General features: G+C 46.5%; 4 protein-coding genes across 6 annotated transcripts in view; 2 read left to right on the top strand and 2 right to left on the bottom strand.

Moving 5' to 3' along the window:
- Nucleotides 1-9,464, bottom strand: part of LOC138630201 (inactive serine protease 35-like) — an 82,935-nt gene extending 73,471 nt beyond the window's left edge. The window contains exon 1 of the mRNA XM_069714370.1: nucleotides 9,401-9,464. The gene's annotated coding sequence lies outside the window, so the exon portion shown is untranslated. The remainder of the gene's footprint in view (nucleotides 1-9,400) is intronic.
- Nucleotides 63-9,522, top strand: LOC138630199 (microtubule cross-linking factor 3-like). Of its 3 annotated transcripts, none has more exons than XM_069714366.1 (10): nucleotides 63-836; nucleotides 1,476-1,700; nucleotides 1,979-2,137; nucleotides 2,427-2,495; nucleotides 3,033-3,302; nucleotides 3,392-3,769; nucleotides 4,425-5,084; nucleotides 5,238-5,574; nucleotides 6,822-6,866; nucleotides 9,430-9,522. In XM_069714366.1, the coding sequence occupies exons 1-8, from the start codon at nucleotides 78-80 to the stop codon at nucleotides 5,346-5,348; spliced, it is 2,631 nt and encodes an 876-aa protein (XP_069570467.1). In that variant the 5' UTR covers nucleotides 63-77; the 3' UTR covers nucleotides 5,349-5,574; nucleotides 6,822-6,866; nucleotides 9,430-9,522. The 3 variants fall into 3 exon arrangements, with proteins under 3 accessions (XP_069570467.1, XP_069570468.1, XP_069570469.1); XM_069714367.1 differs by having other exon boundaries at nucleotides 6,822-6,861; nucleotides 9,430-9,520; XM_069714368.1 differs by lacking the exon at nucleotides 6,822-6,866 and having other exon boundaries at nucleotides 9,430-9,518.
- Nucleotides 9,523-9,535: 13 nt separating this feature from the next.
- On the top strand, nucleotides 9,536-12,959 carry LOC138630240 (uncharacterized protein KIAA0408-like). Its single transcript, XM_069714446.1, has 5 exons — nucleotides 9,536-9,679; nucleotides 10,655-10,990; nucleotides 11,505-11,584; nucleotides 11,691-12,609; nucleotides 12,705-12,959. Exons 1-5 carry the CDS (start codon nucleotides 9,536-9,538, stop codon nucleotides 12,957-12,959), a joined length of 1,734 nt encoding a protein of 577 aa, XP_069570547.1.
- A 9,530-nt stretch (nucleotides 12,960-22,489) lies between these two features.
- On the bottom strand, nucleotides 22,490-24,968 carry LOC138630223 (E3 ubiquitin-protein ligase rnf146-like). The gene is made up of 2 exons (XM_069714405.1): nucleotides 24,825-24,968; nucleotides 22,490-24,194 (listed from the first exon to the last, which is right to left on the bottom strand). The coding sequence occupies exons 1-2, from the start codon at nucleotides 24,830-24,832 to the stop codon at nucleotides 23,132-23,134; spliced, it is 1,071 nt and encodes a 356-aa protein (XP_069570506.1). The 5' UTR covers nucleotides 24,833-24,968; the 3' UTR covers nucleotides 22,490-23,131.
- Nucleotides 24,969-25,780: the final 812 nt, after the last annotated feature.

Genomic DNA, 25,780 nt, shown 5'->3' on the forward strand with positions numbered 1-25,780 from the left:
TGCAGCTATTTTATTTTTCAATTCATGATAAACAGCTAGAAAGTAGCCTATGTTTTGGAGGTGAAAGGGAGCAGAACATGAAGCCTGCCGCCAGTGGCGCTGCAGATCCATCATCATCATCATCATCATCAACATCGTCAGCAGACAATAGTTCAGGGAGAAGGCAGCACCGGGCTCCCTCGCCGGCAAGTGCCCAGGAAGGGGCAACCAAGCGAGCTCCCCGGCACCCAGGCGGGTCCAGATCCCCTTATTACGCGAGGAGAAGCAGAAACCTCCGGGTGAGGGAGACGCTACGGTCCGCCGACGGAAGGGAGAGGGAGCCCGAGAGCCACGGCGGGCCAGCTGTTCACCCGGATGGTGCTGAAACTGATCTCGTCAGACCAAACAGGGCGGATGCTGTCGAGGAAGAGCCGACGCATTCATCAGCACCGGCCCGTCGCTCCGCTTTACGTGCACTCTGCTTCAAAGGTGACTCCGAGCCGCGCTTGTTGTCCGGCAGAGCCTCGCCTCTGCAAGTGAAGCAAAAAGCCGCAGCGGAAGGCAGCAGCTACGGGGAGAGGAGCGGCGTGACTGTGGGCTGCGGAGCGGGCCTCGGGTTGGGTTTGTGGAGGGGAGGATGCTTACAGGCTGAACTGATCCACTTTCATCTGCAGAAGAGACTGAAGAAAAGCGGTGCAAAGATGCAAACCAAGACGGATAGCAGCGGCGCAGTGGAGGCCGCGCAGGGAGAGCCGGAGCCGGCTGCGGGGCCGACAGAGGCGGGGTCCGTGACACAGCAAGACCAGGCCCTGGAAGACGAGATGGAGAGGCTGCTGGAGGAAAATGAAGATCTCAAGGTTTGATACGCGATTTTTTTTAATTTTTTTTTTTGAAGCAGGCTGGTCCGGTATCAGCTATAAGTTATCTAAAATAGATGAATATAGGCTACGCCTGTCACAACCGGCATTGTAGGCCATCGATATCTGCTTTATCATATTAATGACTGGAAATGCTTGTTTTTATTTGTGGACCCATACAGGTCTGTATTCTGTACTGTATCTTTTGTCTAGTGTCATTACTGACCGAGAAAATAAACAAACATCAGTCGATTTGTCTGTTGAACATCCTCAGACATAAATTGAAAACACACTGGCAACAGATGACTAATTGGTTATTGATTATCCTCGTAATGATCCACTTGGATCAATCATATTGCGTGTTAAAAAAAAATACTAACAGAGAAAAGAGAGAGAGATTTGCATTGCATAAGTGCCATTTTGGCAGTAATGTTTGGCATAAAATGGAAAAAAAATTATATAGGTGACATCCAGAAATAATTTAAAATTCAGATTATTGCACGTTTTATATTATACACCTGTGTAAAGATATCTGTATTTGGCTGTAATATTCTATCTAGTCTTAGTAGGCATGTTATCTCCTGCAACTCCTAATTATTATGACACATGCAGTAGTAATCTTTGCTGTGCTTCAACTAGTGTGAGATTGAAGAAATGAGGACCGAGATGGACGAGATGCGAGACACTTTCTACGAAGAAGACACTTGTCAGCTGCAGGAGATGAGGCGTGAGTTGGAGAGGGCCAATAAAAACTGCCGGATCCTGCAGTATCGTCTGCGGAAGGCCGAGAGGAAGAGAATGCGCTACGCCCAGACGGGAGAGATCGATGAGGAGCTGCTCAGGAGTCTGGAGCAGGACCTCAAGGTATAGGGAGGAGGAGCGGAAGCTGCTGGATGCTGTGTCTGTTATGATAATGTATTTTCCTGGATAATGTGTTATGAATAAGTGTGCAAGCTTTTTTTTTTTTTTTACGTAGTCAGTGCCAACAGTCACAGTAACAAAACTATATTATGGCCAAAGCTGGAGTTTTGAGTAATTAGCCAACCAAAAAAAAAAAAAATACAAAGTTATATCCTCATATAAACTAATAAACTAATGATAAGTTACAATTGTTTTAGTTCAATACACTACAATTCTTGCAGGTAGCTAAAGACGTGTCGGTGAGGCTGCACCATGAGCTGGAGAAAGTGGAGGAGAAACGCACAAAGACAGAAGAGGAGAATGAAAAACTGAGGCAGAAACTCATCGAGGTGGAGGTGACCAAACAAGCTCTGCAGAATGAACTGGACAAAACCAAAGAGGTAAAGAACCACTTCATCTCCATCACATCCATTAATGAGCACAAGGTTAATTTCATCTGTAAATCCTTCATTCCATAAATATAAACCAAAGAAACCTTTACGTAATATGACAGAGACATAAAACTTATAAGTTATAGCCCAATTTTACTCTCACAAATCAGTTGGGATGTGGGGGGAGTGCATTTATGCACACATGCAGTACATACACATATATGTTTGTAAAAAAAAAAAAGAAAAAAAAGCATTTGATATCCAAAGATGAATTTTTCAGTTTACTCTCCTTTTATAGTCTCAAAAGAGAAGAGGAAGCAAGGACACCCCGAGGAGTGACAAGAAAGCAGCACAGACTCCGACTGAGGTGAGATGCTCTAAAAAATACAGACAATATTTTATGTGATTTTAATTTCTTTTAATTGCTCTCTATTTTTTCCATAAACAATCAACATTGTCTAAAGTTATGTAGAGCATCCTTAGGAAGTCACTTTTTCCGAGTAATTTCTGCTGTCGTGTTTGTGATCCCATCTTTTTCTCTTGGTCACCTTTGCTGTGGATTTGTAAGAGGTTTTATCATGAATATATTTTAATCATGAATGTAATGTTCTCAAGTCAGACATTCCCTTTTCACCGCAGGCTGCAAAATATATCTAAATGAAAGCTAAGAGTTTGCAGAGCTTCAGCAATTATGTTAGACTTAGTAAATGTGAAAAATCCTCTTGGTCCAATGAGAGATAACCCTGAACTCGGGCTCAGAAAGACTGCTACAAATATATTTCTCTTCACTTAAGTCTTATTGCAAGAGAGTGACCTTCTGAACTCGAGGATTTTGGTTTAAACCACTGGAACGCGTGTCAGTGTTTGAAGTGAATCTACTTTCTGTGTTCTCTTTATGTTCCAGGAGGACAATGAGGACCTGAAGTGCCAGCTGGCTTTCATCAAAGAGGAAGCCGTGCTCATGAGGAAAAAGACGGCCAAGATTGACAAGGAGAAGGACCGTCTAGAACAAGAGTTGCAGAAGTATCGTTCCTTCTATGGAGAACTGGACAGTACCCATCCCAAAGGGGAGGCCGGGGGGCCGCCCACCACCCGCGAGTCAGAACTAAAGCTGCGGCTTCGCCTCGTGGAGGAGGAGGCCAATATTCTGGGGCGGAAGATAGTCGAGTTGGAGGTAAGAGCAGACGACGCCACGTGTTTTTTTTGTTTTATTTTAGGGGAGGGCGATATGAGTTTTGAGCCGGTCTCCCTCCCTCCACACAGGTTGAGAACCGTGGCCTGAGGGCCGAGCTCGACGACCTCCGTGGTGAGGGGGAGGGTGCCGGAGGCTCTGGGAGTGAAGCGATGGCCGGGGGGGGCGCGGGGCGAGGCCTGGGCGATGACCTGACGGAGCTCCGACAGCAGCTGCAGCTGGTGGAGGATGAGGCGGAGCTTCTGAGGAGAAACCTAGCAGACGTCGAGGACCAGAACAAGAAAGTGACCAACGAGCTGAACAAGTTACGCTTCAAAGCCAGCACCCACGAGGGAGGGGCCAGGCACGGAGGAGGAGCAGGAGGTGCGGGGATTGACGGAGCGAAGGCAGAAGCCCTGCAGGAGGAGCTGAAAGCTGCAAGGCTACAGATCAATGATCTCAGTGGCAAGGTATGAAAGGTTGATTCATTATGTTGTTAGCGTTTCCGTTTTATTATAGCTGACCACATATGAATAATCTGAGCTCCTAGGTTTTGTTTATTTTTGCTTATATTAAAAAAAATAGAAAAACAGGTTAGAATTGTGTCTTATTTTGTAGAAATTAAGCATCTACAGCGATCGAGCAGCTGCGTGAGGCTGTACTTTTAAACGCCAACACTAACAGTCACATGCTGTCACCGACAGTGCTTATATGCTGATATAGTTCATGTATTTTGTGTTTATATATTTAATATCTTAATGTTTACTATCTTTATTATGTTAGCAGCATGATAACATTTGCTAATTAGCATAAAACACAAATTATAGCTTGTTTGTAATATATATATATATATATATATATTATAGCAGTATTTGCACTAAAGAAAACATCCAGCTTCCATCCAGTCATGGCACGGCCAAAGTCCAGTCCAGATGAAATGTTAGCATCAAATTTCAGGCCGGTCCGCCCGAGAAGAAATCACGAGTGTCAGCCTGACGTTGTGGCGAGAGGACGCGTCGGTTGAGCGCCCAAGACCTTGGGTTTCTGTGTAAAGTTTCCTCCACCCGCTGAAGCCTCCAGAAAGAGATGTCCTCTCACTAGCGCCTCCCCTCTCTCCCCTTTCAGGTAATGCAGCTGCAGTACGAGAACCGCGTGCTCCTCTCCAACATGCAGCGCTACGACCTGGCCTCCCATCTCTCCGTGCGACCCAGCCCGCGGGACAGCGATGCCGAGAGCGACGGCGGCGGCACGGCGAGCGGCCGGCGCGAGAGCGACGAGGACTCCGCCTCCTCCCGCCTGCTCCCGCCCCACCGCAAACGCGAGGGCCCCGTCGGCGGGGAAAGTGACCCGGACGAGGCGAGAAACAATAACGGCGGCAGCCGGTGCCCGACCCCCACGCGGGGCCTCTACACCCCCGCCGGGCCCGAAGGCGCCGCCTCCTCCGCCCTGGCCCGCTTCCTGCCCGGCGGCCGGTGCAGCCTCCGCGACAGGCAGCAGATGATAGACATCCGCGTGGAAGCGGAGAGGCTCGTCCGCACCATCGACAGGCTCATCGCCGACACGGCCACCATCATCTCGGAGGCGAGGGTCTACGTTTCAAACGGCGACCTGATGTTCGGCAGAGGGGAGGAGGGCGGCGAGGACGACGGCGGCAGGATCAGGGAACACGAGCTGCTGTATCGCATTAACGCCCAGATGAAGGCCTTCAGGAAGGAGCTGCAGGGCTTCATAGACAGACTGGAAGTGCCGAGGCTCGAGGACAGGGAGACAGAGGAGCCGCTGTCGGTGAGAGACGGACTGGAAATGTTTGAGTTTCACGGTGGCGTATCAAACGTCCCAAACACTTAATGCTGATTCTGCTTCTTCCTCCTCCTCACTCGATCCGCCCTCCTGTTTCTCATCCGTCATGGTTTGTCACTCCTCTCTTCTTTCACCCAGATGTTCCAGCCCATCATTTTGCTCATCCTCATACTCGTGTTGTTCTCGTCCCTCTCTTACGCCACCATCTTTAAACTAGTCTTCCTTTTTACTCTTTTCTTCGTTCTGTGATGTACGCCTCCCTTCATTCGCATCTTCCCTCGTTTTTTTTTTTTTTTTTGCTCTGTTGATTTTGTTTTTCCATCCCCGCATCATTTGTTGCCAAGGTAACCAAAAGCACAGAGAAAAGCTCAGCACTCGCCAAAGCCGCAGTCACATTCAGGGAAGTGTGGCTCGCTTCGACACTGGAGTCTACATAATCACAACACTTCACTGCCCGCATCAGTCGTTGGAGAAGGTGAGTTACAGATAATACACTGACAACTGAGATTGTAACTGATGAAGATGAGCCTAATATTTGTGTTTCATAAGCTTTCTGCTTGAGACATCAACAAAGAAATCACAGTCAAACACTGTCTTCTGTGTTTTGGATGCGAGTTTACTTCACTTTGGGAATTGTAAGTGTCGGATTAAAACCGATGAGATGTCTGTCCTAAAGGGGTATTTTCACATTTTAGGGAAATACGGTTTATCACTTTGTTGTTGAGAGTTAGCTGACAAGATTAAAGGTAGTACCCTAACGAATAGTGCTCTTCCATGTTCTGACTCTTACTTGTGCAGAGCAGGAATTTTGACAGTGTATTCTTGTTGTAATCCGCACACTGCCGTTCTGCACTGACTGGAAATGACCTCGCATGTGATACATCACCTCCCAAAATATCTGCAGCTTTAATTATTTTACTCAGAAATTAAGATGTTTTTGTGCCCACTCAATAAACACTGATTCTTCTGTCCAGCAGCAGTAGCGGGGGGGGGGGGGGGGGGAGCGGGGGGGAACCCACTATTGTGTGGTGTTCAGGAACAGCTGCAGCTTCCTCAGAGCCTTAATTTGAAAATTCTTCACGCTGGTGGCCCCGCCCCTTCCTCTGTGAAGCCAAGATGGCGACCTTTTAGGATGGAAAGTGTCCAGAGCTTCACACTTCTTTCTTGGGGCATTTTGAGTGCATCGTCCCGGTACTTGCCGTGCACTGCATGTTTCTGTACTTGACAGTGCGAATGCACTTATGCACTCAAAGTAGTGAGTGTTAGTGCACAAGAACGGCATTTGGAACACAGCAGTGTTTTAAAGCGGTGAAGTCTTTTGGGCCCAAGGAACCTAAATCACTGATCTGCTGGGCGGCTGAAGATCCGGGTTTTATTCCAAACAGACTAGAATCAAATTTCAAAAAAGGGGGCCAGAGAAATCCTCACTTAAAGGGTGACGGAACAAAATGGCTGAGCCAGCCAAGATTTGTTTTTTTTTCTACAGCTTAAACATCACATTAGTTTAAAAATAGAATATATTTCTGTAAGCGACGCACTATAGGGTTAAACTTTTTACAACACGAAGCCACAGTGTGAACATACAGTAACTACATGGGACTGTAAGGGAGGAAACCTCCATCACCTTCCCATGCTGCTGTATGTCCTGGTTTAACTTCACTACTACACATGCGTTCCCCTGTAAAAGGTTGTAACAGCAGTGGTCTCCTCTTTGTTTTTCAGAACAACACTTGCTGTCCTGTCCTGCTAACGGTGCCTCAAGGTGAAGTAAGGATACAGTTTGTTTGTATCCCTCGCCTTAACTCCTAAAGGGTTTGCCATGCATTAAAAAAAACACAACAGGTGGAGGATTGATGCCAGTGATCCCGAAGGGGCTTCAAACTGGAAAGAATTCTGATCATGTCAAGTGTTAAATGTCACATCTTGTCTGGGAGGCCCCCGAAGAAATTCCCAAGCGGGCCCCTGATTAGGGAAAGGCATTAGTAATTGATGGTGCAGCAGGTGAACAGTAGCAACTGCAGCAGGATGAGTCAAGAACACAGTGGCAAGTTCGGGTTACTCCAGTATGACATTTCAAATGTTGTGCTCTCAGCTGTTTTGTTGTTATTACATGATCATTATTATTTTACAGTATTTACAACTATAGGCTGACATCATGTAAATCAGCATGAAAATCACTGAACATTTGTTTTGCCGAACCTGCCAGGCATCCACTCGGCAGTCTCTTTTTCGTGACTATGCTCAATAAAGATATTATTGAAAGTGACACATTATTACTCACCGTGTCACCCACACCCATTTGGCATCCCTTGGAAAAAATGATTTGCACCTGGGGCTGTGGTCACAAGACAAAATCTGCCCAAGCATCCTAAAGCAGAATAGCAACAGAGAAGCCTATTGGTCGAGAGATCTGCAGCAGTTGAAATAGCTATGTAAACACTTTCCTTCTCTACGTGAGCCCCAGTAATTATAGCCAGGATGCTGGTGACGACAGTTGTCCCACCGAGACTTCAAATGCTGGAATAAATTTGACATTACGATATGCGATCCCGGCTCCAATGGCGCGCCGCGTAAACAGAGGGGAGCGGTATAAAAAGTGGGGACCCCGGCTGGAACACAACTTGTTTACCCTTTAGCTTCGGACTTAACCTCGACCTGCTGGGAGAAACGGTCCGCTTTAAATCCAGTCCGCGGGGCTTTTACGTAACACGGCGGAGGAAAAGAGACGGGAAAGCACCGGCGAGAGCGCACTTGACAATTTGGCGACGAGGGGAGCGAAACTCTCGGAGAGAAGGAAGCGAGTGGCGCGCAGGGACTAGACCAGGCTGGGGATTTATACTGGAGGCAGGGAAGACGTTTATCTAGAGTCAGGTAAGAACGATCACTGTAGAGCAAATGGATGCTATATGGGATGATATAATTTCAAACTAATAGTGGGATATAACGACTAAAATATAAAGACAAAGCGAGTGGCAAAACTTGAAGTTGAATAATTCATCTACTGTGATCTTTTTCAAATATATTTAACATTTTTCATTGTTATATTCATTTTTATTTGACTTATGTTTATGTTTTATGATTTCTGTCTTTTCCTCTCACACACACACACACACTCATTCTGTCCCTCTTCCATGTTCACAGGACATCCAGCCAGTTTACTATGCATAGTTACAAGATTATTAATATCTTTACTCTTACATCATATGTGTGGGGGATGGGGAGGTGGCTGGTACATTCAGACACTTTGGACAAGGATTGGCAACTTGTAATATTGCGTGATAACAAAACAAAACAAAAAAAAAAGCCTGGCTGTCTTAATTTACTTGACAGAAGTCCCCTCATTTAGGCTGTTGGTGCTTCTAATGGGACACAGCTTCATCAGGTAATAATGAATGTAGGCAGATGGGATGATTGGCAGTCTTGAGTATGAGAGCAGAATTTCAAATACTTTTTGATGTCATTCCCTGCATATAAAACACTGAGTTAAAGGTGGATTTCTTGTAGTTGTTTAAAGGTCAAATTATGATCAGAGAATGCTTATCTTTTCATTCTTAATTCAGGAAGCTGTGTGGCTGCCCAAGAAGACAAAATTAAATAAATTACAATAATACACCAGTATGTCGGTGACTTGTGATAGTCTAAATCATTAGTCATTACTCTGAATAGCCTCAAAACAAAGCCAAGACAAGTGGGTGTAGGAATGTTGGTGGCGAACGGTATTCGAAGCTGGGACAGTGCAATGCCTTTGGGCTTACAGAACTGATGCCATGTGTGCACAGCCGAGTCAGGATCCACAAAAAAATGGCCACCCCGCTGCATGCCAGATATTTTTTTCTTCCCATGTGGCGAGGTGTGTAGCGACAGGCAGGAGGTCAAAGTGACCAAGTGTCTAAACGCTTGCTGCGGTGCTGGCATGCAATATTCGTGTCCACACGTGCTGCATAGGTAGGCTTACATGGTTGTGAATTTTGGAGAAGAATGTCAAAGTCGAGGGGCTGTAAATATCTGACCTTTGGGAGGGTAGAAAGCATCCAACATAAGATGTCAATTAAGCACTCCAGACAAGGAAAAAACATCAATTGAGTGGAATAAAAAAAAAAAAAAAAAAAGATTTCCTTGCTGCTATTTGCCCTCAGTCAGGTGTCATTGCTACTGGTGGAGTTGGATGTTTAATTCTGCCTTGTTAAAAGGTTAAAACAGGTTAACCAGCTTTCAGTTTCAGGGCCAAAACACATCGAAAAGAAGATAACAGCAGGATCTTTTTTGTACTTAGTAACCCGACCATTAATAAATCGTGTTACCTCTCTTCCATGTATTTGGCTTTTTCCAGGCCATCAATCCTTCTGCCCCCTGCTGGCAACCCATCGGTGACCTCTGACAGGAAAGTGAAATAGGAGAAAGGGGAATCTGCCCCGGGCTAACCAACGGCTTGCGTCATGGCAGCCATCGATCTGGAGCGCGGGCTGGAGCACAGCGGCCGGGCCTGGGGACAGGAGAGGCCGGAGCTGATGGACAACTTTGACTCGGAGATGCAGGAGTGGGAGGACCAGCTGCAGGACATTCAGAAGAAAATTGAAGAGGTGAGGGTTTTTATACAAACGCTCAAATGTGAGAAATTTCAAAGAACACAGAGAAAACACAATCTGAATGTGAATCTTTGCTCTCAGAGAACACACATTGTATTTACTCAAACATTAGCTGGGCCTTTGTTTGGGTCACTGACTGGGAATTGACTTATAGAGTGTAAAATGGATTTTTAAAGAGCCTCTGATACTTCACTATCAGTGCCTAAATTCAAGCCTTTTCCTCTGTACAATACTGCACCTACTGACGTACTGGTGAAATATAGAAGTCAAATTCAATGGCTTGTGTGTTGCCAATTGTGTTTTTAGTCAATTGAAGTTGTTCAGTCCTTTACCAAAGTAATAAAGATATTCATTGAAAGAATCACTGAGATTTATTTAAGAGTTCAGTTTAACAATGATCTTCAAACATGACACTGTTTTGTCACACACACACACACACACACACACACACACACACACACACACACACACACACACACACACACACACACACACACACACACACACACACACACACACACACACACACACACACACACACGTGGTACATAAGTGTGTCACTCGGTGTAATTTGTTTGTGGTCCATAATAAACTGCTGGCAGCACACGGACACCCTCACGGCCTTGTTGGAGCAATGATACAGGCAAATGTTAACAAGCTAATTAAACTGTGATGTGCCGACAGACATGCTGGACATACACACACACACACACACACACACACACACGCACACGCACAACTGGGGCTTGTGCAAAGTGGAATACCATGTATTGATCACGAATATCATTAATATAGGTTGGGTTATGATGTGATTTTGTGGTAATAATAATAAGACCTGTTGGCTGAATAAACAAAACACAGATAGCAGAAGCTCAGCTTTTTAAGTCTAGATAGCTGAACAATACATCAAAGATACAGGAACTCAGCAGGGAGTTGTTCATGTCTCCTCTTCTGTTTGTTTTTTTCCAGCTCTACAATGACGTCCAGGCCCGCAGAGGAGCCAACGACATCACTCCTGACAACCAGAAGAACAGCGGCCCGTTGGAGTATGACCTAGCGCACCATGGCAATGGCCTTTTTGCCCCGGGCCATCACGGCGAGAATAACCCCGGAGCTACGACTGTGCCACATCCCCATAGCAACAGCTGTAACTACAGCCCCAACGGGTACAGCTACCCCGTGAGTCATCAGAACGGCTACGCTTACTGCCACTCCAACGGCGTTTCAGAGATCGGAGACTTACTGGAGGATTATTTAGGAAAGGGGAAGCAAATGAGCCGGAAGAACAATGGAGCTCGCCATGTGGTGAGTCGAGGAAAAGCCTTTTTTTTTTTTTTTTTTTTTTGTGATTTCCTTCCTCGTGCCTCATTTCTGTTGGCGTTTGCGCATCAAAAGAAACCAGATAGGTGGACATGATATGAGTCAAAGCTGGGGTTCAGTCAGGGACATACTGATTACCCCCAAGTCTGCTTAAACTGACAGGTTACCAGATAGGAGTTAGTGTCATATTCTTTCCCAAGTCTTGCACTTTCGCAACACCTGACTAAGCAGTCGAGAGGGGAGCCGAGATGTTCGGCTCCTTCTTGGTCAACATGCGAGGGAACATACCAACATGAAAGTACAGTAGATCAGAATAGTTTTAGCTGTGCTATATTGAGTGTTGATCAAGGGTCAGTCGAGGTTCAGTTTCGGTAAAGTACAGTAAAGGAAACCTCGCCAATGATCCCAAAGTAACACACACCAATTTTAAGCTTTTAAATATAGTAGGAGCGTGTTGATATGGTTTGTTATTTCAATGTATTTTTCTGATTTCTTTCAGCACTTCAGTGACACAATTACGGTGAGCCAGGAAAACCCTGCATACCAGGACGAGATCAGACGAAGAGCTGGAAATGAAAGGTAAGATGTTTACGTAGCTTATTTAAATTCATGAACCTTTTATAGAATTCGAAGCATCAAACTTATTTTGTGTGTCTCTGATTTCATTTTTTGTGTGAAAAACCAGGCTTGTTCAAGAGCAGTTTTTGGGTAGCTTTGAGGAGACCGAAAACAGGAAGAACCAAGTCTCTCACATGAAGAGCTCGCCCCGCAGAGAGAGCTCCCCAAACAGAGAAAACACGGGTGCCAAGCCTCCTCTCGGACAAAGGGATGCTCCCGCTCCACAGGCGCGCTCACAGCTCCCAATCACAACCCCTGAATCTCCTGCCCTGGACAGGAAGTCCTACGGTCCGGGAGTCCTTGTAGACAGGAAGTGCAGCAGCCCCTCCGTCCTCAGGAAGTTTGGTGCAATGCTGCAGGAGAACGAGGGCAAAATGCTTACCGAATCAGGGGTGGTGACCCATCAGGGACCGGCCCCGGAGGCAAAGTGCCCCACTCCGGGCTGTCAGCGCAGAGCTCTGGGAGCTGCTGCAGTTGCCGGCAGGTTGCCCGTGCGCGTGCCTACCCAGAAATGCCAAGCAGATGCAGACGTGGCGACAGCCGGGGTAGAGTCCAGCCAAGAGTGGGGTTTAGTATTAGACTCTGGTAGGCAGAACTACAAGGATCAGAGAGGAGCATACAGCAGTCCTAAAGGGCCCCAGCCTGGTGGTCAGCCATCCCAGAGGAGATCACAGTCGGCAGTCAGCCCAAAGATTAGACCCAGGGCTAACAGCGGGGCCGACAGAGATGGAGGACTGGCTCAAGGGGAGAAAGCAAGGAAGCCTGCGCTCCAACATGTGGAGCCCAAAATGGACTCCAGGGTCTCAAGTGCTTCTTCTGGAGCTCAGAGGATCCAGAGGGGAGGATTAGCCGGACAGGAGTTGCCAGGTTGTGGTCGAGTGAGGAACGAAGGACTTATTGAGCTGCTGGACATGCTGGAGATCCAACACGAGTACAGCTCCGGTCCCAAAACAGGATACACAGCTTACAGACAGGAGCCGCAGCAGGTAGGTTATTTTCTGCTTCTTCAGTATGAGCTCTACAAAACCAACCAGTGAAACTCTGACCACACTGACACGTGTCCCATCATGTTTGTATCCAGGTAAACCCAGCCGAGCCGTCCCCAGCCAGACACAAGAGCTTCTCTCGTCCTGCACGGCCGGCCAACCAGCGACCCCCGTCCAGATGGGCCAGCCGCACCCCTACTGCCAGAATCACGGCCCCTTCAGGCCCAATCTACCGCCCCCCAAGCCCTCTGACTCGCGCTCCTAGCCCCATGACCAGAACCCCGAGCCCCGCCCGGAAGCACCGGCCTATCATTTCCTACTCTTTTCAGACTGAGACTGTCATCATGTGATCCATTTGAATGAAGCCTGTTCCCTTTCCTCCGGGACTACCGTCACTGTGTAAATAGCAAGGACAGTTTTGTTGAGTGCTTTAAGAGTGCTGCAAAGAAATGCTTCATTTCACCCCCAGAATAAAACACATGTACAACATTCTCCAGTGTTGCTGTGGCTTTGAAGTTCCTCTGTGCCCAAACTTTGCCAACACATCAGCCTATTGCTTTGCTGCAGTTCCCTTCCTTAATTCATATTCCTCTTCTTTTGTATTGACTTTCAGGTGTTTTCTGTGTAATGTGATTTGGCATGCAGCCCTGTTTCGAGGGTGTATGCTCATGTGTTCAATGCTCATGGTTGCCATGTTGAATTCAAATTCAGCCGTGCCACCAGGGGGAGTAGATTAAGCTGCAACTGTTCTCCCAGAAGGAACCTGCTAACTGTCAGCAACAGTGTGTTTTACTGTATCATATTGTCAAAATATAATGAAGATGTTTGAATAACAGCTGTGACAAATGACTATAATATGCCTTTAATGTATTTTTTTTTTCTTGGTAATAAACATGACAGTGCTTTGACATAAAGACTCCGTCTCTCTCTGTGTTGCAGCATTGCACTGTTTTGTTCCGTTAACGATGGCTCACATTTCAGGATGTCGATGATCTATTGCATGTCGAGCCTATGGATATCTGACACCAGCAGCCCCGGCATGCCATCGCAATGTTAGCTCAAGAACTGTTAGTTGTTGCAAATGAGGTAATTGGCCACCAACCTCAACACATCCGTTGGTTGAAAAACACTTACAGACCTGCATATTAAAATCCTCCATCACAACTCACAGATTGTCTTCCAATGAGGATTTCTAGGTTTAATTATATTCTAAAAATAACACAGATTTGTCACAACGGCTGTGCTGCGAAGTACATTAACACGGCAAAGTGTTCGTTCGAGAGCAGCTATGTTACCCATCGTTATCGGGATATCCAGTGTGCAGCAAGGCACAGATCACTTTTCATGTGTTTCTCGCCTCATACGATTGCATCAACAACCTCTGGGTTCCCCGACACCTCCTGCTCTGTGCAGGGTGAGGAAACGCACATTCACACACACTGTCGAGTTCACACATAGACACACACACACACAGAACTAAATTTCCATTAAACATACATATCTTACAGTTTCTGCGCCGAGTAATCTTTTTTTTTTTTTTTACACATATTATATATCCTTCTGGCTCTGCCACATATTCCTGCTCTGACAGAGGTAGAACTAAAGTGAGAAATGTCATGTAAAGGCTGGGTAGTTGCGTGGAAGTCCCTTGGCCCCATGATGCCTCAGCCCTGTCACCCAACCTCGCGGTGCTATGTGGCACCTCAGACAGAAATAGCAAGCGTGACGTGTGTTTTGGTGCCAGAAATCTTAGCCCGCTGTCTTTAGGGGTATAAATAAAAAAGAGGGAGGGAGGGCATTGATTCCCCTCTCTGTCTTAGCTATTTTTCTTTTATCTTGCCTATCGTTACTTCTACTTCACCAAAAATACCAAACGTGTCATTTAAAACGTAAGGATTTCAGTTGCTCTTCGAAGACATACATTTGTTCCCCCGTTATATTTTATCTTTGGACGCATTATTAATGTTTCATTTTTAGTCCTTCTCTCACTGAAGACTTTTCCTCTGCCTGCTTCCCTATTACAGCCTACAGCCTCTCTTCCTAGCTCTACTTCAGGTTTTGTGTGTGTGTGTGTGTGTGTGTGTGTGTGTGTGTGTGTGTGTGTGTGTGTGTGTGTGTGTGTGTGTGTGTGTGTGTGTGTGTGTGTGTGTGTGTGTGTGTGTAAATGGCAGCCTATCTTACAGGTTGGCACCTCTGTGGGCGGCCTGGTAGTATTTTAACGAGGCGTCACTCCACCATCCTCAAAAGGACCTCCGCTAACTCGACCACACGCCTGTTGTAAACTAACTATTCCACAGCAGATCCACTGTATCAGATCTGACAATAATTCTTTGGTGTATATTCTTTCTCCTCCTTCGCCCTCGCCTCAGCCTCAGCCTAACTCCTCTTTCCCCTTCTCTCCTATCAGACTGACACAGTATGGCAGAGCTTGGCACAGCGTGTTCTCCACTGGACAGGCTATTCATGAGAGCAGAGACCGACAGATGACAGAGAGAAAGAAAAGGAACACAAGAGCAGACAGCTGAACTGTAGCCATGGCTTCCTTGACGTCAGCAGGCCGAGTTAACCCACCCACTCTGACCCGCGAGGAGGCAACGCCCACCATTAATTAGTTTTGCATCACAGCAGCAAAGGGGACTATCTCGACCGAGTTGCGCAGCTTTTATTATGTGCTTTTGTGTGCCGGTGTTGTCCTGCACAAACACACATTCATGATCCACCTGTCTATACTCCTGGGATGCCTTGGTCATGACTTCTAGCTACGAGTAGCATCCCTCACGGCTTTGATCATGGTGAAGGTGCTGATCTGCCATTCTGAATGACTTACTGTACCGTGAGTGTGTGTGTGTGTGTGTATTAGTGTGCTGCCATCCCGAGACAAGCTCACATGGCATTCATGTCCCGTGAAGCCTTGAACCAATGTTGAGTAGTTCAGCATTAAAATCAAACGTCCCCTCTGCTCAGACAAAAGTTATCATCAATCAAATTGCACCTTACAGTCGATTGGTAGTTAATATTTGCCCTGTGCATGTACAGGACACTGACACTGGGGTGATGGTTGTTTTAAATAAACCATTTTTTAATGCACATACTGACATGTAAAAGCAAGAAAAGTATCCTTTCAAAAAAATAACGCCTTGGCTGGCTCTAAGTGACACTTTATAGAACTGAGCCAAGATTAGTGAGTCAAAACGTCTGCTTTGAAAGACATCTTTTTTAACTACCTTAAGTTAGGGTATCCGGGGTTTGATGCTATCAACTCAGATCGGGTGCTGAATATGAGCACTGCTGACATGATAAAACATCTTATTTTGAGAGAACAAAAGTTGATTGATTCGAGAGACCTTTTGATTTCCTGTAATGACAATAATATGACTGTCTTATTTCAATATAAGAACTTGTATCATTAGAAAATGTGATAAATTCAAATTGTTACATGCTTTAATAATAATCGTTTAGATCAAAATAGCTTTGTTTTGTGCGTGATATTTTTTTTAATTCTTTTTTATGTAATAGTTGCTGCAAAAAGTATTCCAAATAAATAGCAATCTTGTCTATATATATTTATAATTATATTTTTCATACCCACAGCCATTATAGGCCAACGTCAGACAGTTCACTGACTGCATGCACTAGTTGCTAGACAGCCTCTGTTCATCCAGAAAACCCTGACAGGTCTATAAGATGACGTTTTGACTTGTCATAGCAGGAGAAGCACAAGTGAAACCCAAGAGCCAGCTCACCTGAGTGGAATGCGGCCTAATATTTTTTTGGGGGGAATGTTATCAGTTACACCTGTGCCTTTCCAGCTTTACCATGCCAGAGTTCCCGCTGTGAAAAAGGCCCGTCGTGGTCGTTAAATGTGTCTGTAAAAGCCCCCGGCTGACATAATGTCTTTCTGGGATGTCCGAGACACGTGGGAATCTCGAGTTCCTTCCTGCCTCTTCTCGCCCACATCCACCTGTCCCCCGTCCTGTGCCCTCTGGCCCCCTGCTGCATCCCTATCCTGACATTCGTTTGGAGCCGCGCTTTGGAGGGTCTACAATGAAATCCTCAGCATGCGTCAGTTGCTACTGCAACAGACTCAAAATAGACAGTTAACTGCCTCATGTATGTGTGCGCATGTGTGCAAAACTGTGAAAAGAGGAGTGACAGGACCACCGTGTCCCGGAGGTTAAACATCAAGGGTGACCGGATGACCTGGAACTGAGCTGTTTCACAGCTGTGTTATGAGGCTCTCCGATCTCTCTCTTTGCATTACCTAGTACAGTTTCTCTCGTTAAATCGTAACAGACCGGAAATGTTTTCGCATGTCTCAAGCAACATGAATATGTGTACTTTGAAGCTCCATGACGTTTGCACGTCGGTGGCCCCTCATTGACACCCACCCGCACCGGACACACGAGCCCTTGGTTTCATAAACAAGCCAGGAAGATGGACACCTTTGGTACTCATCCGCAGCAGGGGCCTTACCTCAAGTACGTGGGGGTCGGCGTGTCTTTCGGGTTGAAGAAGCAGACAGCGGTTAGACACCTAAAACAGAAAAAAAACAAAAACAAGGAAAATATCAATACTGGTATAAGTGTACACTAAATTTGGACAATTTTTTTTATCACTTTAGTTTGCCATCAGACAGCCCTTTTCTGACAAGAAACTGAATGCGTCACGTCGTTCTCTTCAAAGCCACCAGATTACTTTGACAAAAACAGTAACTTTAACGCACAGAAAACAGGAAACACTACAACTGCCTCCATCAGTTGGTTTGTTTTATTATGAGACTTTTGTCACGGTTTTTGGCCTTTCTGACTTCTTTTTTGTATGCCGTTTATTCCAATACCCATACTAACCTTACTATTTAGTATGCCAGAAAAATATTTAGCATGTCCCAGTACATGTGAAATAAAGTAGGCCCTGGGCCAAAAGTACCAGGATGTCCAACCGCATCCGTTCGTATTTTGCAGCAAGCAAAGAATCGCGCTTCTTCTGGCTGTTCTGACCCATGATTCTCGTGTACACAGTAAATATGACCCCATTTGAACGCAGCATTTGCACTCCCAGTATTCGGACACAGATTGCTGGACTGTCATGTTGGACACGTTTTCCCCTGCCTTCGGTTCTTGCATCTATTTTTGGATTTCCACCTGCTGTCCTTCAATGCGTTTGGGTCCTTCCAGCTTTCGGTGGTGTTTTGCCAGATTAGTTGTGCGCTAGATATGTCCAGTTGTCACGGTAACTGCAACTCGCCATTACGGATTTGCACCAGCCGAGTCGCTCCAGCTGAGATGACCTATTGAATACAGTTCAGCCAAAAACATTGAGGCCTCTTGACAGGTGAAGTGAACAACATTGATGATGCCATTACAATGGCACTTGTCAAGGGGCTTTGGGGTGTATAGCGCTGTGGGGGAGGGGGGGGGTGAGGAAGGGGAGCAAACCTGCTTTATTTAGTGCTCACTGCGGAGCCAAATTCACAAAGGCCAGAGGTGATAGCCCCACATCGTCAAAAGATTAAGGTTAGGATTTTTTTTTTTACTAGTTGACCAACAGTGAAACAATCCCAGCAGCACACACTGAGTAGGGGCGGGGTCGGACTTGGAGGTCCGTTGGAACTGCATTTAGCAGCCCAGCAAAGAACAGACCGACCCTCGCAGCGGAAAATGACCAAACTTCCCAACGGCCAGTCCTGCGCATCATTATAATACCCTGAATACGGATAAGGACGTCTTGCAACCCCACTTGAGAAATGTTTACTGTCGCTTTAAATAAGGTCAAAGAAAGTTGGTCTTCATTCGGTGTCACGCAGTTTCCTGAACACCTGCATCAGTCGCAGGCCGGGTTTCTAAAATGTTGTTCGTCTACCGGGAGTGTGGACGTCTCACGTTATTCATTTCGGGGGCCAACCCCGTTAGACCTTAGGTGTACTTTTAAATCCCATCACTCTACACTTCCATTTTCACCCACTTTATCTACACCGTACATAACTTCCCATCTGTTGGACTGCAGCTCGTGTCACAGTCTGGCTCGCTCCGTCTCCGTCCACCCGTCCAAACTGTCAGTGCGTCCGCATCTGCCCATTGAAACGGCCATCTCAAATGCCGGATGATGAGTGCAGCAGTCCGAGCGGCGGGACCATCAGGGCCAGCCAGGAGGAGCCCAAAGCGTTCTTGAGAATTTCAGACCTCTCCATTAAAATAGAATATCTCCCCCCCCCCACCCCCCTCCTTTGAAAGACGAGCCGCGAGGGTCGCCTTTCAAAACAAGAGCGGGGCGCTCTCGTGGGATTAGCTGGTGTTGCTCGGCAGAGGTGACTATAGTGGTCTCTTTATCGTGTGACGGATGACCAATTTTAATTTGGTTTCAGCGGCGCAGTCAGCTGGGAGTGACCGCATGGCCCTCCGAATAAACAGGCGCGCGCACACACGCTTTCAGCACAGAGGAATAAAGTTCATTCAAGAGTCGGCAGCTATGCTAATGTCCCTGTGGTGATCATTAGCACTCAGCACGCGGTAGAGCTGATGCCATCTGGATTTCCATTAGTCCGGCAGGTAAATGCTTGCGCACGTTGCATCTCGGCCTACGAGAAGAATGTCCAAATTCATGCAACAACGTGCTTGTGATTTTGCAACTAAAGACTTGATGCATCCATCTGTCCCATTTCCTTCCGGTGCTCAAGCTTCATCCCGCATCCAGTTTTTTTTTTTTGGCCACTCGTTTGTTTGATCGGTAGCCCTTTGGTTGGCCGTCCACGCCGCGACCCGGCCTTTGTGGCTCTCTGAAGTTTGAATGGTATTATGTGAAGTAAATACCAACATTTAGAGGCGCTACTACGTTTGTTTGTTCCGTTTCTTTTCTTTTTTGGAGCTTTCCGTTTCCCCCTTCCTTCTGCTCGGTATGAAGGCTGGGATCATATTTGGCAAACATCAATCTTAAGTGTATTTTCCAAAATGTCAAACCGTTCTTTTGGCAAATATCAAGATCAGGGTTTTTCCGATTGAGGTAGAAAGTAATTCACGTCTGGAAAACATACTGTAAGTAAAAACAAAGCGAAATTCTCAATGAGGTAAAAACACCAGGCATGCTGGAAGTCCCATTCCTTTGATTTGGGCCCCCAAAACACAACATGCAGTATATCCCAGATTACTGTTGTATGACAGCAAAGGCTACTAATCAAGTTTTTAAGTTTCCCATTTAACTCAAAATGCATTTTTTTTTTCCTTCTATCTCAAGTTGCTTTGTCTTGACGCCTTTTATGTTTCACATAAAGCACTTTGAACTGTCTTGCTGAAATGTACTATACAAATTAACTTGCCTTGCCCAAAGTATAAATCCAAGTTTGGCATAAACTGCGGAGATCATGCTTCTTTTTTTTAAAGATGAAATCGGACAGCGACTTTAATTTTGTTGACCCGAACTTAAAGGACGCTCTCAGTTTGGTGGAAAACGACATCCGCGCCACGATTGCGATATTTCGGATTTAAGCACTTCTGCTTAATAAAGTGTCTCCGCTCCGTTTTCGCTTTCTCCAGCTTACGTATCACGCGCTTCATTTAAAAAAAAATAAAAAAATAAAAATTAGTGTGACGGGGACTATTTGTGGAAGTGTTGGGAAGCGCGTGTGTGTTGTTTTCTGCGGCGTGAAGAATTAAAAACTACAGGAGGCATTTGACCAGGATGTGATGCACAGGATGCGAGAGGTTTAAAAAAAAAAAAAAAAGGGCAGCTGCGCGTCTGAAAACATACGTCACCTTGTCTCCCGTCTGTCTGTCTGTCTGTCTGTCCAGCTGAGAAACTATGTTTGGCCGTATCATCTAGTGCACCAGACCACAAAGTAGCCACGACCTCTCATCGTGCGCGCAGTGACGCGCGCCGACAGTCCGTCCACTCTTTTTTAACTCGGTGAACGATCTCTTTGTTCCCGTCGTCGTCCGGTGTCCTTCACGTTGTCACCACGTCTCATGTCCCCACGCGTCCGTCCCCCCCCCCCTCCTGCCAGATGCACGTTCAATCTAAATACAGACGGGCGTTTCGACGAAATGTAAATCTGTCGAGTGTCCCAGCACGCCGGCTGCCCTTACGTGATACACAACGGTATTGACGCAAGTTGTGTACAGTCCGGCTCGCTGCTGACTGCTGCAATGGGTTTTGACTGCTGTACTGGACAGGAGACAAAATGGTGTCAATCAACCGATGAACAAGTCACGTAAACGACAAAACTACCCAACGACTGCAATAAATGAAGCTGATCGGCGCTTTTTTTTTTTTTTTCTTTCCAGGGAAGTTGATGAAAACAAAACCGCACATGCAGCTGCAGATGTATATATCGAAATGATCCAAAAGGCACAAACACAACATCTGGCCACCTCCACCATTGACACACACACACACACACACACACACACACACACACACACACACACACACACACACTCGCAGTTCTGTGGAGGTTCTTTGAAAGACTCGAGCCAAAGTCTGGCCCATTGAGCCATGTTTGTAATTCAAGTCACACACCGAGCCCGTGCTTTTCTTCCCTTGGCAAAGACGTTTCCGCGTCTATGGCGGCAGTCGTTTCGAAGACCACCCATGAATGAATCCATTTGTTGCACACGGATGTAGATTCGTATAATTTAAAACAGAAAATAGTTTTGAGCGTGCTTCAAACGTTTTGATATTTCCCATCTAAATCGCCCAAATTCTAATTTTTGTTTTCTGATCACGTTTCTTTCTTGTGGACATTTAAAAAAAAAAAAAAAAAAATGCAGTTACGAGGAAACCAACATGTAATTATTGAAGAAAATGTCTAGTCTTGTGCTGAAATATGCTTTCGTGTCTATCTCGTTCTATTCTTTCGAGTTAACGAGAGAAAATAAGCACGATATATCATTCGGTTTGAAATGCAGCTTCAAGATTTGCATAAAATAATAAAAATACCTGACGGTTTGTTGTGACTTCTCGGTGTCTGTCTGGCTGGCAGGTTTTCACCCAACCAGTCTGTCTGGAGTTTGTTAAAAGGACCTCGGACTCAAAGTGGGGAGGAAGTAAATGTCAACGTAATTTGTGCAAGAGCTCCATCCCGTGGCCTCCCGAGGTACACCGCACTTAGACCAAATTCAAATTCACTGTGAACAAACAGGCCGACGTATTGGCACCACTTCTGTCTCTCCGTAATTGTGTAATTTATACCATCGTGTATTCAAAATGAAAAGCAGCGAGCATTTGTTTTTAAATCACAGATCAACTATTTTAATAACTTGACAAAACACCACACTGACAAAAATTTGCTTTGGGTAATTCAAACAGTAAAGTTGACAAGATAAAATCAAAAGCAGCTGTAGCAAAAGGGGAGGATGGTGGTGGTGGTGGGGGGGGGGTTTGAGGTTAGCTCACGCTCATCCAAGTACATGTCAATGCCATTGCTTTGATAGCAGCCCTACTGAGAGTACTATGACAAGAAATAGAAATCCAAATGTGTCTCTCGACATATATAACCGAATACTTTCCAGTGCTCCTGCCAACACGTCATTATTAAAACAAGACTTTCGCTTTAAAACAGAGGGAATACGGCCTCACCCCCCAATGAACACACACACACACACAAACTCCAGATTAAATAGTTATGAAGTAGGTCCTGATTAAACCTCTCAACTTTAAAAATGAACCTAATCAGCACAGCAGGAAAAAGGAAGCGGATTTGAACCCTCTGTATCCGCTACGTAAGGTGCTACATTTAAGCTCGACCTTTACACCATCACTCAAAAATAGGGGAAAAGAAAGATGACAAAAATAGCAGCCACATCAACCGTGAGCTCAATCATTTCACCTCGATGAGGTTGCACTGCCCCGTCACGTGGATGCGAAGGCAACGACACATTTTTTTTTGGGGGGGGGGGTTTTGGACATCGCCGACCAATAAGTCTCTAAAGTTGTTTTTTTGTTTTTTTTTTTAAAACGAGACTATTGTTGCTGCAGAAATCCCACATATTGCTGGTTGAAAGCTGTTTACAAAGTCATTAAAATAAAGGCTTGAAAATAAAATGTAAAAATCCCTTGAAGCAGCATTAATGTTGTAACCTTTTCTGGTTTTAGTTGTTTCTGAACTGAATGCGATATCGGGCGGAGGAGTTACGGAACGTCGGCACGCAAAGATGGAGTTCATCCCGGATGTTGAATAATGATATGTTAGCGGTGGAGCGCCGAACACTGTAACCCGTGTCCTTTATAGACCTACAGATTTGCAGACAGGGCTTATAGGGACAGCCACAAAATGAAGATTACATTCAACTGGATGGAGATCCTTGTGGAACAAAAACAATATTTTGATGTAAAAATAGGTCGTATGCATTTTAGGATGATATTATTTGGCACAAGATCAGTAGGTGTGAATACACCCAGTGATGGGTAAAAACACAGCAAGTGTATTTTTTTTCCTTTCACGTGACCTTTAAAAGATGCATAACGGTTTTCAAACTTTGTTTTTGCCGAGCTGTCAAGAATCGTCATCTGAAGGCCAGCGACGGCCGTGCAGTCATACTTCTGTCACGGTGCACTGTCCATCAGGACTACGAGAGCGAAGGCTGATCGCAGAGCTGGAGGGCCTGCCTCTCGGAGGAACCCTGGTCGGCTGGCTCTCTCTGAGCGCTCTCTGCCCGAGTCGTCTTCGTGCCGCCGATTCTGCCCGATCCGCCTCGCTCTCCTTTTCCTCTTCGGTGTCGCTGCTGCCGGACGCAAACTCGTACGCCTGCGGCTCGACGTCTCCTTCCACCTCTTCGCCTTCCGGCTGGCTGACGAGGAGCTGGGAGAACGACTCCTCCAGGGTCGAAGGCGACGGGGACGGCGGACTGGTCGGGTGGCGCCCCAGGAGCGTTTGAGGTCTCACGGGAGGGAGAGACATCGCAATCGCAAAGGAGGACTGCGATTGGCCGGCGGAGTCCGATCCGTCGGCCGAGCTGACGCGTTCCGTGGCTGCCGAGGCAACGACCGGTAAAGCCGGGACGGGGGCGGGTTCAGGCTCCAGCCTTAACCCCGCCACCCCCTTCTTGGGGATATCCACAACGTCCCTCTTTATCTTGCGTCTGCGGCCGTGCTCGTTCCTACGATACTGCACCATGTTTTCCAGATCAGCCACGTAAAGAAACCCGGCGATCAGCATCTCTGTGCTCTTCCTGCCTTTGGCGAAGGCCTCCTCCAACTCCCTGGTGGTCCTCTCGTCGTACTGCCACCAGCCGTTGCGCCCCTCGTAGTACCACGCGTAGTCTCCGCGGGCGTCGCCTCCCGCCCCGCCGCTTTGGCTCAGCCCGGCCGCCGCCGCCTTCAGCTCTTCGGGCGAGAGGAGGACCGGACGCTCCAGGAAGTCCTCCGGGATCTCCTGTCGGCAGAGAGCGCAGCGCTTGCTGTGCCACGAGGCGCCCTTCACGCACAGGAAGCAGAAGACGTGGCAGCACGGGAGGCGCACCGGGTGGACGCAGCTCTGCAGGCAGATGGCGCACTCCGGGCTGGCGGGGGGACCTCCGCCGTCTCCGACTTCCTCCATCAGCTTGGAGGGAGCCGGCATGTCCACCGCGCTGTCCACGTCTCCACAGCCCGCCATGCTGCGAAGACAAACAGACTGTCAAAGGAGCACATCCGGTGATCGCGGCTGCTGCAGTTCATAGTCGTGCGCGTGTTTTACTAAACTGAATTGGTGACTCGGAGACCTGGACACCTGGACGCGGGGACGCGGTGTCTCTTCCTGCTCGACGCGCGCAGCTCCGTTGACACTTTCGGAAACGCCCTCGTGCACACGCAGCATTTAAATGTCCGTTTATTAAAAAGGCATTCGTGGAGTCATTTCTAAAGTTAAAATAACACCTAAAGCTTAAATATCGCGATAGGTAGCATCCTCGACTTTTCTCGTGACTTTATTCTGACAAATAACACAACAAAGGCCTCTTGTTTGACAGCGCTAACGCACCCACGCCCCCCGACTGCTGCTAAGCTAACTCGAGAGCAAGCTCACGGAGCCGCAAATCGCACAAACGGATATTATACGTTTCTTACCGTAATGTTAAATGTTTGTCCGTGTTGAGAAACTAACACGACAGCTCGTTAGTGGCGAGCCGAGGTCAAACATTCACCCGAGCTGACGCCGAGCTGACGGCTCCGTTAGCACGTAAAGTTAGCCCCGTTAGCTGCGAGTGTGCTTCCTGCCCCGCTTTCGCTCCTCTATAAATAACACTCACCTGAACATGTGGTGGCCTCTACAAGCGTCCTCGGCAGAAGCGCAGACGGAGATATTTATACCGCAGCATTTATATTTGGGTATGAAAGTTATGAACGCCGGGCAGGTGACTGCGCAGCTACGTCATTTGAGCTACGCCGCGCGCGCTCGCCGAGCCCAGCTGACTCCAGAAGCCGATCCACGTGACCTGACCGGAGAAGTGACGTCACGAGCAGACGAGGGAGGTCAATCACACGCCGAGCTTCAATTTGCCAACAGGTAGCCTTATATAGTCTTGTTGTTGTTGTTGTTGTTTCATACTGTTGACTGCGTAAAAGTATGCAATTTTTTTTTAAAAGAAGTATTCCGATATTTGCTCAAATAAAAGTACCAATACAGCAATTATAAAATATTCAATTACAAGTAGAAGGTCCGCATGAAAATAAAAGTGCACAAGTAACAGCAAAATGTCGTGAAAGAAAGTAAAGTCAAAATAGTTTTCAGAACTGGTCTGACCAATCTGGCTGATGTTATGATAAATGACATCTTTGGACTATCAATAGTATAATTAGTGTTACTGCTGTAGCTGCTGCAGGCGGAGCTAGTTTGAATTACTTTATATCCAGTTTTACATAAAGGGGTCAGCAGATAAATCAGAGGAAGAAACCAAAGAGAGGCCGTGCTTCCGGGATGCAGATAAATGTGCATCCAGAAAAACAACCGAGTACCTTTTCAGTAGGAACAATCAGGACAACAAAATTATAGGTTGAAAAATATCTGAGCAAAATTATGCAGGAGAACTTCCATGAGTTCAAACTGGACCACTGTCATGTCACGTGTTTGCTTTAACCTTTAACCCTGTACTTACGTTAGTGTTGGTTTACAGTGCAGAAATGCTCTCTGTTGCATTTTTTTTTTTTTTTAAATGACCAAAGAACAAAAGACTTTGTTTTTTTATACATGTTATTGACAAAAAAA

The sequence above is a fragment of the Brachyistius frenatus genome, unplaced genomic scaffold, assembly GCF_029030835.1.
Source record: "Brachyistius frenatus isolate BFR_SWC_R1_liver_20210118 unplaced genomic scaffold, ASM2903083v1 Contig_130, whole genome shotgun sequence".
NCBI classification, from domain to species: domain Eukaryota; kingdom Metazoa; phylum Chordata; class Actinopteri; family Embiotocidae; genus Brachyistius; species Brachyistius frenatus.

Bases quoted from the DNA above. Each gene is read 5' to 3' on its own strand.
- LOC138630199 (XM_069714366.1), top strand. From the start codon at position 78: ATGAAGCCTGCCGCCAGTGGCGCTGCAGATCCATCATCATCATCATCA. The intron at 1,701-1,978 runs GTATAGGGAGGA...CAATTCTTGCAG, and splicing joins GTCTGGAGCAGGACCTCAAG to GTAGCTAAAGACGTGTCGGT. The intron at 3,303-3,391 runs GTAAGAGCAGAC...CCCTCCACACAG, and splicing joins GGAAGATAGTCGAGTTGGAG to GTTGAGAACCGTGGCCTGAG.
- LOC138630240 (XM_069714446.1), top strand. From the start codon at position 9,536: ATGGCAGCCATCGATCTGGAGCGCGGGCTGGAGCACAGCGGCCGGGCC. The intron at 9,680-10,654 runs GTGAGGGTTTTT...GTTTTTTTCCAG, and splicing joins TTCAGAAGAAAATTGAAGAG to CTCTACAATGACGTCCAGGC. The intron at 10,991-11,504 runs GTGAGTCGAGGA...GATTTCTTTCAG, and splicing joins ACAATGGAGCTCGCCATGTG to CACTTCAGTGACACAATTAC.